The sequence below is a fragment of the Eulemur rufifrons genome, chromosome 9, assembly GCF_041146395.1.
Source record: "Eulemur rufifrons isolate Redbay chromosome 9, OSU_ERuf_1, whole genome shotgun sequence".
In the NCBI taxonomy this organism is placed as follows: domain Eukaryota; kingdom Metazoa; phylum Chordata; class Mammalia; order Primates; family Lemuridae; genus Eulemur; species Eulemur rufifrons.
In genome coordinates this window covers 5941092-5953867 of record NC_090991.1, presented here as the reverse complement: position 1 = coordinate 5953867, position 12776 = coordinate 5941092, and the positions used below count along the sequence as shown (strand labels likewise).

Below are 12776 nucleotides of genomic sequence, written 5' to 3'. Positions count from 1 at the left end.
TTGCATTTCCCTGATGATTAGTGATGTTGAGCATATTTTCATGTATTTGTTGTCCATTTGTCTACCTTCTTTAGAAAAAAAAATCTGTTCATGTCTTTCACCCACTTTTTATGAGGTTGTTTTTTTCTTGCTGGTTTGTTTGAGTTCTTTGTCAATTCTGCATATCAGTCCTTTATCAAATGTATAGTTTGTGAATATTTTTCCCATTCTGTAGGTTGTCTATTTACTCTGTTGATTATTTCCTTTGCTGTGCAGAAACTTTTTAGCTTAATTATGTCTCATTTATTTATTTCTATTAGTGTTATATTTGCTTTTGGGATCTTAGTCATAAATCCTTTGCCTAGGCCAATGTCCAGAAGAGTTTTTCCTACATTTTCATCTAGAATTTTTATGATTTCAGATCTTTCATTTAGGTATTTAATCCATCTTGAGTTAAATTTTGTATACAGTGAGAGATAGGGATCCAGTTTTATTCTTCTGCAAGTTGCTATCCCATTTTCCCAGCACCATTTACTGAGTAGGGCATTGTTTCCCCAGTGTATGTTTTTGTCTGCTTTGTTGAAAATCGGTTGTAGCTATATGGCTTTATTTCTGGGGCCTCTATTCTGTTCCATTGGTCTATGTGTCTACCTTTATACCAGTACATGCTGTTTTGGTTGTAGTATAATTTGAAGTCAGGTAATGTGATGCATTCAGATTTGCTCTTTTTGCTTAAAATTGCTTTGGCTATTTGGTCTCTTTTTTGGTTCCATATGAAGTTTAGGATTGTTTTTTCTAGGTCTCGAAAAATGACATTGGTATTTCAATGAGAATTGTGTTGAATCTGTGAATCACTTTGGGCAGTATGGACATTTTGACAATGTTGATTCTTCCAATCCATGAACATGGGATGGTTTTCCATTTGTTTGTGTCATCTATGATTTCTTTCATCAGTGTTTTATAGTTCTCCTTGTAGAGATCTTTTACCTCCTTGGTTAAGTATATTCCTAGGCATTTTATTTTCTTTGCACCTATGTAAATGGTACTGAGTCCTTGATTTGACTCTTAGCTTGACTGTTATTACTATATAGAAATGCTACTGATTTGTGTACATTAATTTTGTAACCTGAGACTTCGCTGAATTTATTCATCAATTCTAGGAGTCTTTTGGTGGAGTCTTTAGGGTTTTCTAAATATAAGACCATGTCAGCAGCAAACAGTGATAGTTTGACCTCCTCTTTCCCAATTTGAATGCCCTTTATTTCATTCTCTTGCCTCATTGCTCTGAGTAGGACTTTGAGTACTACGGTTTTTTTGTTTGTTTGTTTGTTTGTTTGTTTTGAGACAGAGCCTTGCTCTGTTGCCCAGGCTAGAGTGCCGTGGTGTCAGCCTAGCTCACAGCAACCTCAAACTCCCAGTCTCAAGCAATCCTACTGCCTCAGCCTCCCGAGTAGCTGGGACTATAGGCATGTGCCACCATGCCCGGCTAATTTTTTCTATATATATTTTTAGTTATCCAGATAATTTCTCTCTATTTTTAGTAGAGACAGGGTCTCGCTCTTGTTCAGGCTGGTCTTGAACTTTTGACCTTGAGTGATCCTCCCGCCTTGGCCTCCCAGAGTGGTAGGATTACAGGCGTGAGCCACTGCACCCAGCCTCAAGTACTATGTTGAATAGAAGTCGTGACAGTGGTCATCCTTGTCTTTTTCCAGTTCTTAGGGGGAATGCTTTTAACTTTTCACCATTCAGTATGATGTCAGCTGTGGTTTGTCATATATGGCTTTTATTATTTTGTGGTATGTTCCCTCTATGCCTAGTTTGTTGAGGGTTTTTATCACGAAGGGTGCTAGATTTTATTGAATGGTTTTTCTGTATCTATTGAGATGATCACATAGTTTTTGTTTTTACTTCTATTTAAGTAGTGTAACTTGTGTATGTTGAACCAGTCTTGCATCCATGGGAAGAAATCCACCTGGTCATGGTGAATTATCCTTTTGATGTGCTGTTGGATTCAGTTTGCTAGTATTTTCTTGAGGATTTTTGCATCTATGTTCATGAGGGATATTGGTCTGTAGTTGTCTTTTTTTGTTGTGTCCTTTCCTGGCTATGATATCATGGTGACACTGGCTTCATAGAATGAGTTAGGGGTGATTCGTTCCTTCTTGATGTTATGGAACAATTTCAGTAGGATAGGTACCAGTTCTTCTTTGTAGGTGTGGTAGAATTCAGCTGTGAATCTGTCTGGTCCTGGGCTTTATTTATTGGGAGATTTTTTTTACTGTTTCAACATTGCTACTTGTTGTTAGTTTATTCAGGATTTCTATTTCTTACCAATTCAAGCTTGGGAGATTGTATGTTTCCAAAAATTTATCCATTTCCTCTAGATTTTTTAGTTTATGTGCATAGAGGTTTTCATATTAGTCTTGGATGATATTCTGTATTTCTGTGATATCAGTTGTAATGTCTCCTTTTTCATTTCTGATTGAGCTTATCAGAATCCTTCTTCTTCTGTTTCTGGTTAATCTAGCTAGTGGTCTATAGATTTTGTTTATCTTTTCAAAGAAACAACTTTTTGTTTTGTTGGTCTGTTGTATTATTTATTGGTTTTCATCTTATTTAGGTCTGCTCTGATCTTTGTTATTTCTTTTCTTCTCGTAGCTTTGGGTTTGGTTTGTTCTTTTTATAGTTCCTTTAGGTGTGACCATAGGTTTTTAATTTGATATCTTTCTTTTTAATGAAGGCATTTAGTGGTATGAACTTCCCTATTAGCACTACTTTAACTGTATCTCAGAGATTTTGGAAGCTTGTGTTGCCATTCTCATTCAATTTGAAAATTTTTTAAATTTCCATCGTGATTTTGTCATTGACTCCAAGGATGGTTCAGCAGCAGGTTGTTTAAATTCAATGTATTTGTGTAGTTTTGAGAATTCCTCTTGTAATTGATTTTTAGTTTTATTCTACTGTGGTCTGAGAAGATACATGGTATGATTTTAATTTTTCTAAATTTGCTGAGACTTGTTTTGTGTCCTAACATATGACCTTTCTTGGAAAATGTCCCATGTGATGATGAGGAGAATGTATATTTTGCAGTTTGGAGGTAGAATGTTCTATAAATGTCTGTTAGTTCCATTTGTTCTAGAGTCCTGTTTAAGTCTTGTGTTCCTTTGTTGATTTTCTGCCTTGATGATCTGTTCAGTTCTATCAGTGCAGTGTTGAAGTCCCTGGCTACTATGATGTTATTTTTTATTTCTTTTCTTAGATCTAGCAGAATTTGTTTTATGAATCTGGGAGCTCTTGTGTTAGGTGCATAGATATTTAGGATTGTTACATCTTCTTGTTGAATTGATCCCTTTATCATTATATAATGACCATCTTTGTCTTTTTCTTACCATTGTTGATTAAAGTCTATTTTATCTGATATGAGAATAGCTACTCCTTCTTACTTTTGGTTTCCATTTGTGTGGAATATTTATCTCACCCTATTATCTTAAGTTTATGAGAATCTTTGTGAATTAAAAGGATTTCTTGAAGACAGCATATATTTGGGGATAGGGTTTCTTTTATACTTTCAGCCAATCTATATCTTTTAAGTGGGGCATTAAGACCATTTACATTCAATGTTAGTATTCATGTGAGATACTGTTCTGGTCATGATGGTGATTGTTACCTAGTTGCTTTGTTTTCTTCCTTGTATTACCATCTTATAAGATTTGTGAGTTTTAACTTTTGAGTGTTTTTACACTGGTGGGTATCAATTGTTTTGTTTCATGTATAGAGCACTTTTAAGCATTTCTTGTAGGGCAGGTCTAGTGGTGACAAATTCCCTTAGTGTTTGCTTGTCTGGGAAAGACTTTATTTCTCCTTCATTTATGGAACTTAGTTTTGCAGGATACGAAATTCTTGGTTGGCAGTTATTCTGTTTAAGAAGACTAAAAGTGAGACCCCAATCCCTTCTGGCTTGTAAGGTTCTGCTGAGAAGTCTGCCATTAGTCTGATAGGGTTTCCTTTGTGAATTTCTTGATGCTATCATCTAGTAGCTTGTAGGATTTTCTCCTTCACTTTGACTTTGGCCAGATTGATGACTATGTGCCTTGGTGATGTCCTGTTTGCCTGATTCTTCCAGGTCTTCAATGACCTTCTTATATCTGGATGTCTAAATCTCTAGCAACACCAGGGAAGTTTATTTCCATTATTCCCTCAAATAGATTTTCCATACTTTTTGATTTTTCTTCTTCTCCCTCAGGGATACCTACAATTCTTATATTTGTTCACTTTGCATAATCTCATATTTCTCAGAGAAATTGATCATTCTTTTTTATTCTTTGTTCTTTATATTTGACTGACTGGGTTAATTTGAAAGCCTTGTTTTCAAACTCTGAAATTCTTTCTTCTGTTTGTTCTAGTCTGTTGTTAAAATTTTCCACTATATTTTAAAATTCCCTAAATTACTTTCATTTCCAGAAGTTCTGTTATATTTTCTCTTATATTATCTATCTCCTCAGTGAATTTTTCATTCATGTTCTGAATTATTTTTTTTTGGTTTTCTTGTGCTGGTTTTCAACTTTCTCATTGATTCCATTAACCTTACTTTTAAACCATATTCTAAATTCCATATCTGACATTTCAATAATTTTCTTTTGGTTGGAGTCCATTGCTGGAAAGCTAGTGTGATCCTTTGTGGGTGTCAAAATTCCATGTTTTTTTCATATTGCCAGAGTTTTTATGCCAATTCCTTCTAATCTGGAATCTCTTCTCTCAGCTCAAAATAGATAGCTTTGCAGTACACCTGTTCTCCTCTACTGGGAACTTTGTTGCTCAGTGACGAGAAGGAGAGGTCCCTGGGTGGCATGCTTGAGTCCTGCTCCAGAAGACTGACCAGGTGGGAGAGGGGTGAATGCACTGTGAGGCTGTAACACTCTGCTCTCTTGTGTCTCCCCATTTCCCTGTGGTTGCCATAGTTCAAGCAGGTGCTAAGGAACATTTGTGTGGCAGGGTGGGCTTGTCCTTAGACTACCGCTGAAAACTCAGGTGGGGGCAGAGCAGGTTCCTCTCCCTGGGGCCATGTGGCTGTGGGCATTTTTCCTGCCCAGGTCAAGTGGCGGCAGCAGTGGCAATATGGGCACTTGCCCTGCCCAGGTCCATTGGTGGCAGCACTATCCAGGCAGCAGCGGTGGCAGCTGTGCTATCCAAATGGTGGGGGTGCACACTAGGGCTGTGGGTGCCTGTTCCACCCGGGTCCTGCAGCACCTGTGGTTGGACAGAGCTACCCAGGCAGCATCAGTGGGCTCTGGGTCCATGGGCACTTGTTCTGCCTGGGTCCCCGGGTGGCAGTGGGGTATGTGGCTCCCACATACCCCACTGGATGTGTGAGAGTGCTCTGCCTCCCTGCTTCCTCCCCAGTCTGGCAGGGACAATGAGGAGGTGGCAGCAATAGATCTGACACAACATAGATGCAGCGCTCTGGGGCTGGAACCTCAGAATGGCACCAGCTGTAATGTCCAGGGGGCAGAAGCCAGCAGACCCCTGTTGTGCCTCCTCTCCAGAGCAATGCCACTGCAGCCTCCAGTCAGCTCCCTGTATCAGTTCGGAGGCCTGCGGCAGTGGGAGTGGAGGGAACGCTCCTGCAGCTCCGATCGCAATGTCTATGTGGGGAGGGTAGAGCCCCTGTGTTCTCTCCTCTGTTCCTTCCCTGTGAGGGCATCTTCCCCAGGTACCTCCAATCCTGTGGCGCGGGTAACCCCATTTCCCTCTGCTTCACTACTTTGGGAGCCTCCTATTGCCTCTGTGGATTTCAAATTTCCTCTCTTAGACGATTGATCCAAAGGTGAATATCTACTCTTCACTTCTGACCCTCTCTGTGACAGTGCTGTGGGCAGCCTGCTCCTGGTCCGTCATCTCACCCCCAACCCAGGATCAATGGTCTTTACAAGGAGTGGGCTTGGAATCCACTGGCCTGGGTTCAATTCCTGGTTCTATCTCTTATTAACTACATGACCTTTAGCAACATACTCAACCTTTCTCACTCTCTGTTGCTCCATCTGTTGCTTCAACATAGGAATAACAACTCCTATCTCATATGTTGGTTGACAGAATGGCATGAAGTTAGCTTTATAAAGCACCTAGCTGGATGTCTGACGTGAAATAGCCTTTCAACAACTGTGTTCCCACCCAGTCTGCCACTCTTTATTAGTACACATGAAAGTGGGTTAGATGTTGAATTGGCATCTCCTCAATCATAAAAGATTAGCCTCCTGGCGTTGGTGTTGTTTTGATTTTAAGGAATGCACTCATTTTTTTCTAAATATGTCACTTTGATGTAACGAGAATCATAACAATAATAAACATTTATTGAGAGCTGCTCTGTAGCAGACACTGTTCTAAGAGATTTTAGTATCCTATTTCATCTTTCTCAACCTCATTATGAATTGAGAATCATTCTAGAGAGGAGAAAACTCAAATTTGAGATCAATTTACTCACACAGCTGGCAAATAGCTGGGCTGGGATGCAAAGCCCACTTGCCTGTTTCTAGATCTTTCCCTGAGCTGCTTTCCCACCTGCTCTGAACTATCTCAAATCCCACAGCCTCTTAAAGAGGCTCCCCCAGGGTCTGGGGGAAGTTTTTATCAGGGAGATGGTGTGTAAGAGGCTTCCTGTCTGAGGCAGCCATTGCCTAGTTTCAGAGTCTTCCTGCTGCCCTAACTCATCTCTGCTACCTGTGCTGCGTGGCCAGGGGTGGCTCCCAGGGTCTGGGACATCCTTCTTGACCTGATCTAACACCTTGCTTGGAATTCTGATCCTACAGATCCTTGATTCCATGCTGCCTTCCTGGTCCTGGCCTTTTGCCTTAATGACAGATCCCTGCTGCTTGCCTGACTTTTGACCAGCCACCCACCTGACCCCCCAGGCCACTGATGGCTTGTCTTATGACCTGTATGTCCCTGATCTCAGCTTGCACCATGGAAAGCAGCTTCTGAAATGGCTCCCAATGGTCCTGCCTCCTGCATTCGTGCCCTCGTGTAATCCCTTCCCCCAAGGGTCTCTCTTCTTAAAGACTGCAACTTCTGTTACACTCACATACTCTCTGTCCTTCTCTCCCTCTGCTTCTCTTCCCATTCCCTTCCCCTCTCTCTCTCACTCACACTGATGAAGGAAACTGCCATGTTGCCAACTGCCCTATGGAAATGTTCACATGGCAAGGAGCCAAAGGTGGAGCACAGACAACAGCCAGTGAGGAACTGAGGCTCTGTCATCCACTCGCCTGAGTCCTGCCAACAACCACGGGGTGAGCTTGGAAGCAGACCCTCCTTAGTTGAGCTGATTGCAGCCTGTGAGAGACCCTGAGCCTGAGACCCAGCTAACCCTTACTGAGATCCTCGACCCTCAGAAACTGTGAGATAATATGTGTGCCACTAAGTTTCAGGGTAATTGTTACGGGAAAACAGACAGTTGATCCAACCAGTGACTTACGGGGCTTCCCTAGGTGTACCCTTCATCTGTGCCTTAACCTTCAGCCAGCCACCTCACTGCTGCACCACCAGAGCCACCGGATTAGAGGGATCAACTAAACACTCCCCAGAAATGACTTCACGGCTTTACACAAAGATGCGTCAGAGCAAAGCTTCTATGGTCTGAACGTGGGTGTCCCCCAGCAAAATTTGTATGTTGGAACTTAACCCCTCAGGTGATGGCATTAAGAGGCGTACAGGAGGTGATTAGGTCTCCACCCTCCTGAGTGGGATTAGCACCCTTTTAAGAGGGATTGAGAGCCCAACTGTCCCCTTTTTGCCCTTCTGGCATGTGAGGACGCACAAGGCACTGACTTGGAAGCAGAGAGCAGCCCTCCCCAGACCGAATCTGCCGGCACCTTGATCTCGGACTTCTCAGCCTCCAGAACTGTGAGAAATCAAATTGCTATTATTTATAAATTACCCAGTCTGTGGTATTTGAACAGACTAAGACGATAGCCAAGGACAATTAAATGGCCCATCAGTGGAAAATGGCCTGATTCTTTTAGGAAGTACATTCTCAGTGGGGGACAATATTGCCAACAAAGGGGCAGAAATGGATTCTTGGGAGGTGAAAAATCCTACTCTTATTGTGTATAAAGCACAGATGTATGTACATTATGTAAACAATATCTGTGTGGTATTCAAATTTCACTGGTGTTCGGGGGCAGGTAGCGATCACAAAAAAAAGGTTGGGAAAATCCTGTTTCCGGTTGACACACCTGGCTGCCCATGCAGGTAGGATGCCGGAAGGAAGAAGGAGATGGTGGACGCATCAGAGAAAGCTAGTGCAAGAGGTTAGGTGTGAGCTAACAAGAAGCTTCTGGAATATTCCCCAAGCCCAGTTAAGAGTCTACCCCTCCTGGGGGTGCTCGTGGTACCCTGCACTCCCCCATTATGGAGCTTAGCCCATTTTCTAATTTCCTTCTCACTTTTCAGAAAAATCTGTTGAGGGCCCAGACCACCCCAGCACAGTGCCTGGCACACAACAGGAAGACAAGAAAAGACCTTTGTCCTTAACTGGTTGTGTACCTTGGGCTGTTTCTCCCAGGCTCCAGGAAAAGGCAGTCGGTACCAGTGGCTGCCCCACTCCAGGCATCCCCGCAGGTCTGTTCTGTGCTGCCCTGGAATGCCGGGGTTGCTTTAGTTCTCCAGCGTGGTCTGGAAAGGGCTTCCCTGTTCTGGGGCCATGCAGAGTCAGAGAGCTTCTGTTCCTCAGGGACGGGCTCAAGTGAGGTCCAGGAGCCGTACCCAAAACCTCTGGGCCCTGTGGCTGAACCCAGCTCCTGTGCCAGGCTCAAACTCTCTCCCCAGGGCCCCACGGTCTGTGTTGGGGGGCCTGCCTTCCAGCAGCCTCCCCGCTCAGCTAACAAGACACACCTGGGCATAGTTAGTCCCAGCTGTGACCACAGCTCGTCAGCTCCCTCTCGAGAGATGATCTCTCAGCCCGTAAGGACTGATGGGCGCAAACCAATCCTGGGATGGGACCAGCTCGCTGCCCTCACAGCCCGGGTGACTCTGACCATGAGGCCCCCACTCCCCAACGACACCAGTTTAAACATGTAAATTCTGGCACAATTTAAGACGTCTCATTACTTGAAGGTAATGTCTCATGAACATACTCATCACTAAGACAGATAAGGAGAGAGTCAAACCAGCTTGAACGTGAGGTGAGAATCAGGATAAATAAGACCTTAGAAGTGCGATGAGCATCCACCTTCATCCTAGTTTGAAGACTCAACCTGCTCTGACTCGGGTTCAAATATCTTTGCCCCAACTCACTACTCACTCACATAGCCTTGGGCAAGTTTATTAACTTCTCTGTGCCCCAATTCCCTCATCTATGGAACAAGGATAATAGTGATGCTTGCTCATAGGATTCCTGACAGAATGAAACGAGGTGATGCACGTAAAGGACTAGGAACAGTGCCTGGCACACAGTGGGTGCCCAAGGAATGTCACCTCCATGGACTAATGGGGCCCTTCCTGGTAGACACTCCCACGTACACCATAGTACCAGACCCCAAAAGTCTTTCTTCTCTTCCCTCATCTCTGCTGCTAAAGGTAGCTCTCCACGTTAGCTTTTGGAAATGCTGGATATTCATTTCCCCATGCTCCCTTCCAGCAAAAGATAGTCACGGTTCTGTGCTGACCAATGAGATGAGAAGGGAAATCTGTGGGAGGTGTCTGAGAAATATTTTCTCCTTAATGAAGAGATGTGTGAAAAACAACTCTTTTCCTTTCATGCTTTGAGTACTGTGGTGTGAAGACGTGATGCCTGGAGCTGAAGCAGCCATCTTGCCACCACGAGGGAAGAGCCACATGGATTGCAGACACTTAGACTTAATGCCTTAATATTTCTGATCACTGATATCATTGCTCCTACCCTGGAAACTCCTACCTCCTGCCTTCTCATTAACTAGGACAGTTCAATACCTTTCATTTTAAAGCTACTATAAATTTCACTTTCTGTTACTTACAACTGAGAGTATCTTAAGTAATAAATACCATAAGCTTTACAACATAACCCTGTGACACAAGTATTGTTATCATTTCACAGGTGAATAAGCTGAAGGCAACATGGCAGGAGCTTTGAAGACATATTACGTAATTCAATCCTCATAAAAACTCTGTGAGGTGGGTTTGATCTCCATTTACAGATTGCTGCACAAGCATGGTAGATTAAATAATGCCCAGACTCACACAATTCCTACATGGAAGAGACAGGACTTGAACCCAGGTCTCCCAACTCTAAAAACAGTGTTCTTCCCAATGTTCTTTGGTGCTATTTCTCATCATCATGATCCTTTTGGACATTTTCTGCCACTGCTGAGGCTGAATAAATAAGAATTCAGCAACCCTAATTCGGGTCATGTCAACCTGAACATAATTATGTTCATTGCTTAGAAAGCGCATTTGCTAACTAAATATTAGTCATAATGAAAAAGGATGGTGTCTACAGCTGGATGAAATTCACAGTCCTAAGACCCATGTGCCAATGTATATTTCTGTCTTTAGGCTCCCAGAGAATTTATATTCCTGATCGCACTTCAACTGGTAATTGCCCAGCGTCTGTTCTTTTTAAATCTTTATAATTTTTTATTGTCTCCCAGATGTTGAGTTGAGCTGCAGTGATTTGAGGATTTCAGTGAGAGGTCCAGCTGCTGGGTTTGGGAAGTATCCATGTTTTGTTTCTTTTCAGGCCTTCAACTTGAATTTATGATGAGGTTTTGATGAATGGTTCCCTTCTTGCAGCCCTGCCCTCTTTGCATGTGTCTGAGTCTGTGATATCTGTGGTTTAATTATGTGGATGTGTCTCTTGTTAGAAAATTTATGGGATGACTGTTGCCAAGATCCAGGAGCCAGGACCAGGGATTTGTGGTCCTAAACACCCTTGACTCCACTGTCCACGGTACATCCAAAGTGAAGTCAGGGAGACCAGGTAGCTTGTTAATTTAAGGCTCTATCAGGTTGAGAGTTTGAAAAAGTGTCAGCTCTGCTGTGAATTGCAGATATATGATGAGAACCAAGGATTTGAAGGGCCACAGAAGGGTTAGGGGCAGAGGTAGGAAGGCAGGAATAGGGATGAGTGGTCAAGGGAGGGTGGGGAAGCGTGGGGAAGTGCATTTACTGTATCCACACAGGTGGGACCTGACAGCTTGGGACTCTGCCACCCAGAGACTGCTCATACTGTGTAATAAACTTGGTTAAGTTTCCTCACTTCTTGGCTTTCCAACTAGATTTTGAGTTCTTTGTATTAAAAAGCTATCCTGGTTATCTCTCACTGTGTAACAAATCACCCCAAAATTCAGTGGCTAAAACAGCAAAAGTCCCTTTTATTATTTCTCGTCATTTGTTTGGGTCAGTCTCAGCTGGGCAGTTCTGGCCAGTGGTTGCCTGTAATGGCAATCGGACAGTGGCTGGAGCAGCTGGGGGCTGGCTGGGCATCTTTCTTCAGGTAGTTCCTGGGCCTCTCCATGCAGGGGAGCGTGGGCTTCCTGACAGCATGGCGGCCTCAGGGATAGCCAGGCTGTTCCCAGGGCTGAAAACTTCAGAAGTGGGGTTTCCGGAGTCAGTGGCAGCTGTATTGTTATGCCCATTCTACTACACTCTTTTGGTCAAAGCAGGTGCAAATGCTCACCTAGTTTCAAAGGAAGGGGACATAGACTCCACCTCTTAACAGGAAGAATGTCAAAGTTACATTGTAACAAGAGCTCCAGGGATGGGAGAGCCTTTGGTGACCATACTGGAATATGTGCCTTCACAATGCCTACTCTTCCCACCTGTTCATTGATTATTCATTTTTTACCTCTCCCATGGTCCCTATCACTTAGCTACCATTACCAGAATTGCTCAGTGGGTGCTGACTGCTTGATGCAATTCAATGCAACAAATTGTTTATTGATTCATTTTGCAAAATGCTCATTGAGCACAGACTGGTGCCAGGCACTGGGAGGATACCAGAGTGGACAAGTCTGTCTGCCCTCATCAATGCTATCATCTACTGCAACAGAGGCCAGTGATTATTAATTAATCAATAATCAAAGAAATCCATCGGGACACATTGTATGAAGGAAAAAACCATGGAGTTATGAGCTGAGTACTTAGCAGGGCAGAGAGCTGGTCACAGTTAGAGAGATGGGCAGGGCCAGAGATGGCTTTCCTGGGGAACCCACGCGAGGAGGCCAATTAAAAGCCATGCGCCACGCAGAGGCACTAAAGCGTGGCTAGGGAGGCCTGGGCACAGGTGGACGGAGCACACGGGGGTGGCTGACGGGCAGATGTCGTGGGCTTGTGAAGATGCTAAAATCTTGACTCACGGGAGTTTTACTCTTTCTCATGGGGGATTGGGGGACTGTGTTGGTCAGGACTTAGTCTGGAAATTAAAAGCCACTCCAGGTATTTAGGGACCCAAATGTTTATTAGAGGGAAATAGAGGCTTGGAGAGTGAGGGTCAGGAAGGCTGCTTTGGGCAGTGACGGCGTGTGGCATCCTGGCACCACAAGGAACAGTCTCAACAGCATCACTGGGAGGCGGCAGCACCGGTGACGTGGGTGAACTCAGGAAGTGACTCGGGAATGATGAATGTTGCCATTGGGGGAGTTCAGTGCCGCTGGGTAGTGACGGCCTCTTCTGCGCTTCTCTCTCCCAACTCTCACGCCAGCGCCTCTCCACATGCAGTCTGACCCAGCACCACACTGGCAGGGGACCTGGGGACGTGAGGCCCCCGGGCTTGGTATTCCCACGTGTCTTAGACCATGGCCAGGGCTGGGACCAGAGTGAGGTAAGGG

The 12776-nt window shown here is 43.9% G+C and overlaps 1 protein-coding gene across 1 annotated transcript in view; it reads left to right on the top strand.

Annotated features, from left to right (window-relative positions):
• Window positions 1-9051, top strand: part of LOC138392313 (myosin-13) — a 107706-nt gene extending 98655 nt beyond the window's left edge. The window contains exons 43-45 of the mRNA XM_069483083.1: window positions 5070-5259; window positions 5380-5689; window positions 8537-9051. Of these exons, the coding sequence (XP_069339184.1) occupies window positions 5070-5259; window positions 5380-5689; window positions 8537-9051 (1015 nt within the window). The remainder of the gene's footprint in view (window positions 1-5069; window positions 5260-5379; window positions 5690-8536) is intronic.
• Window positions 9052-12776: the final 3725 nt, after the last annotated feature.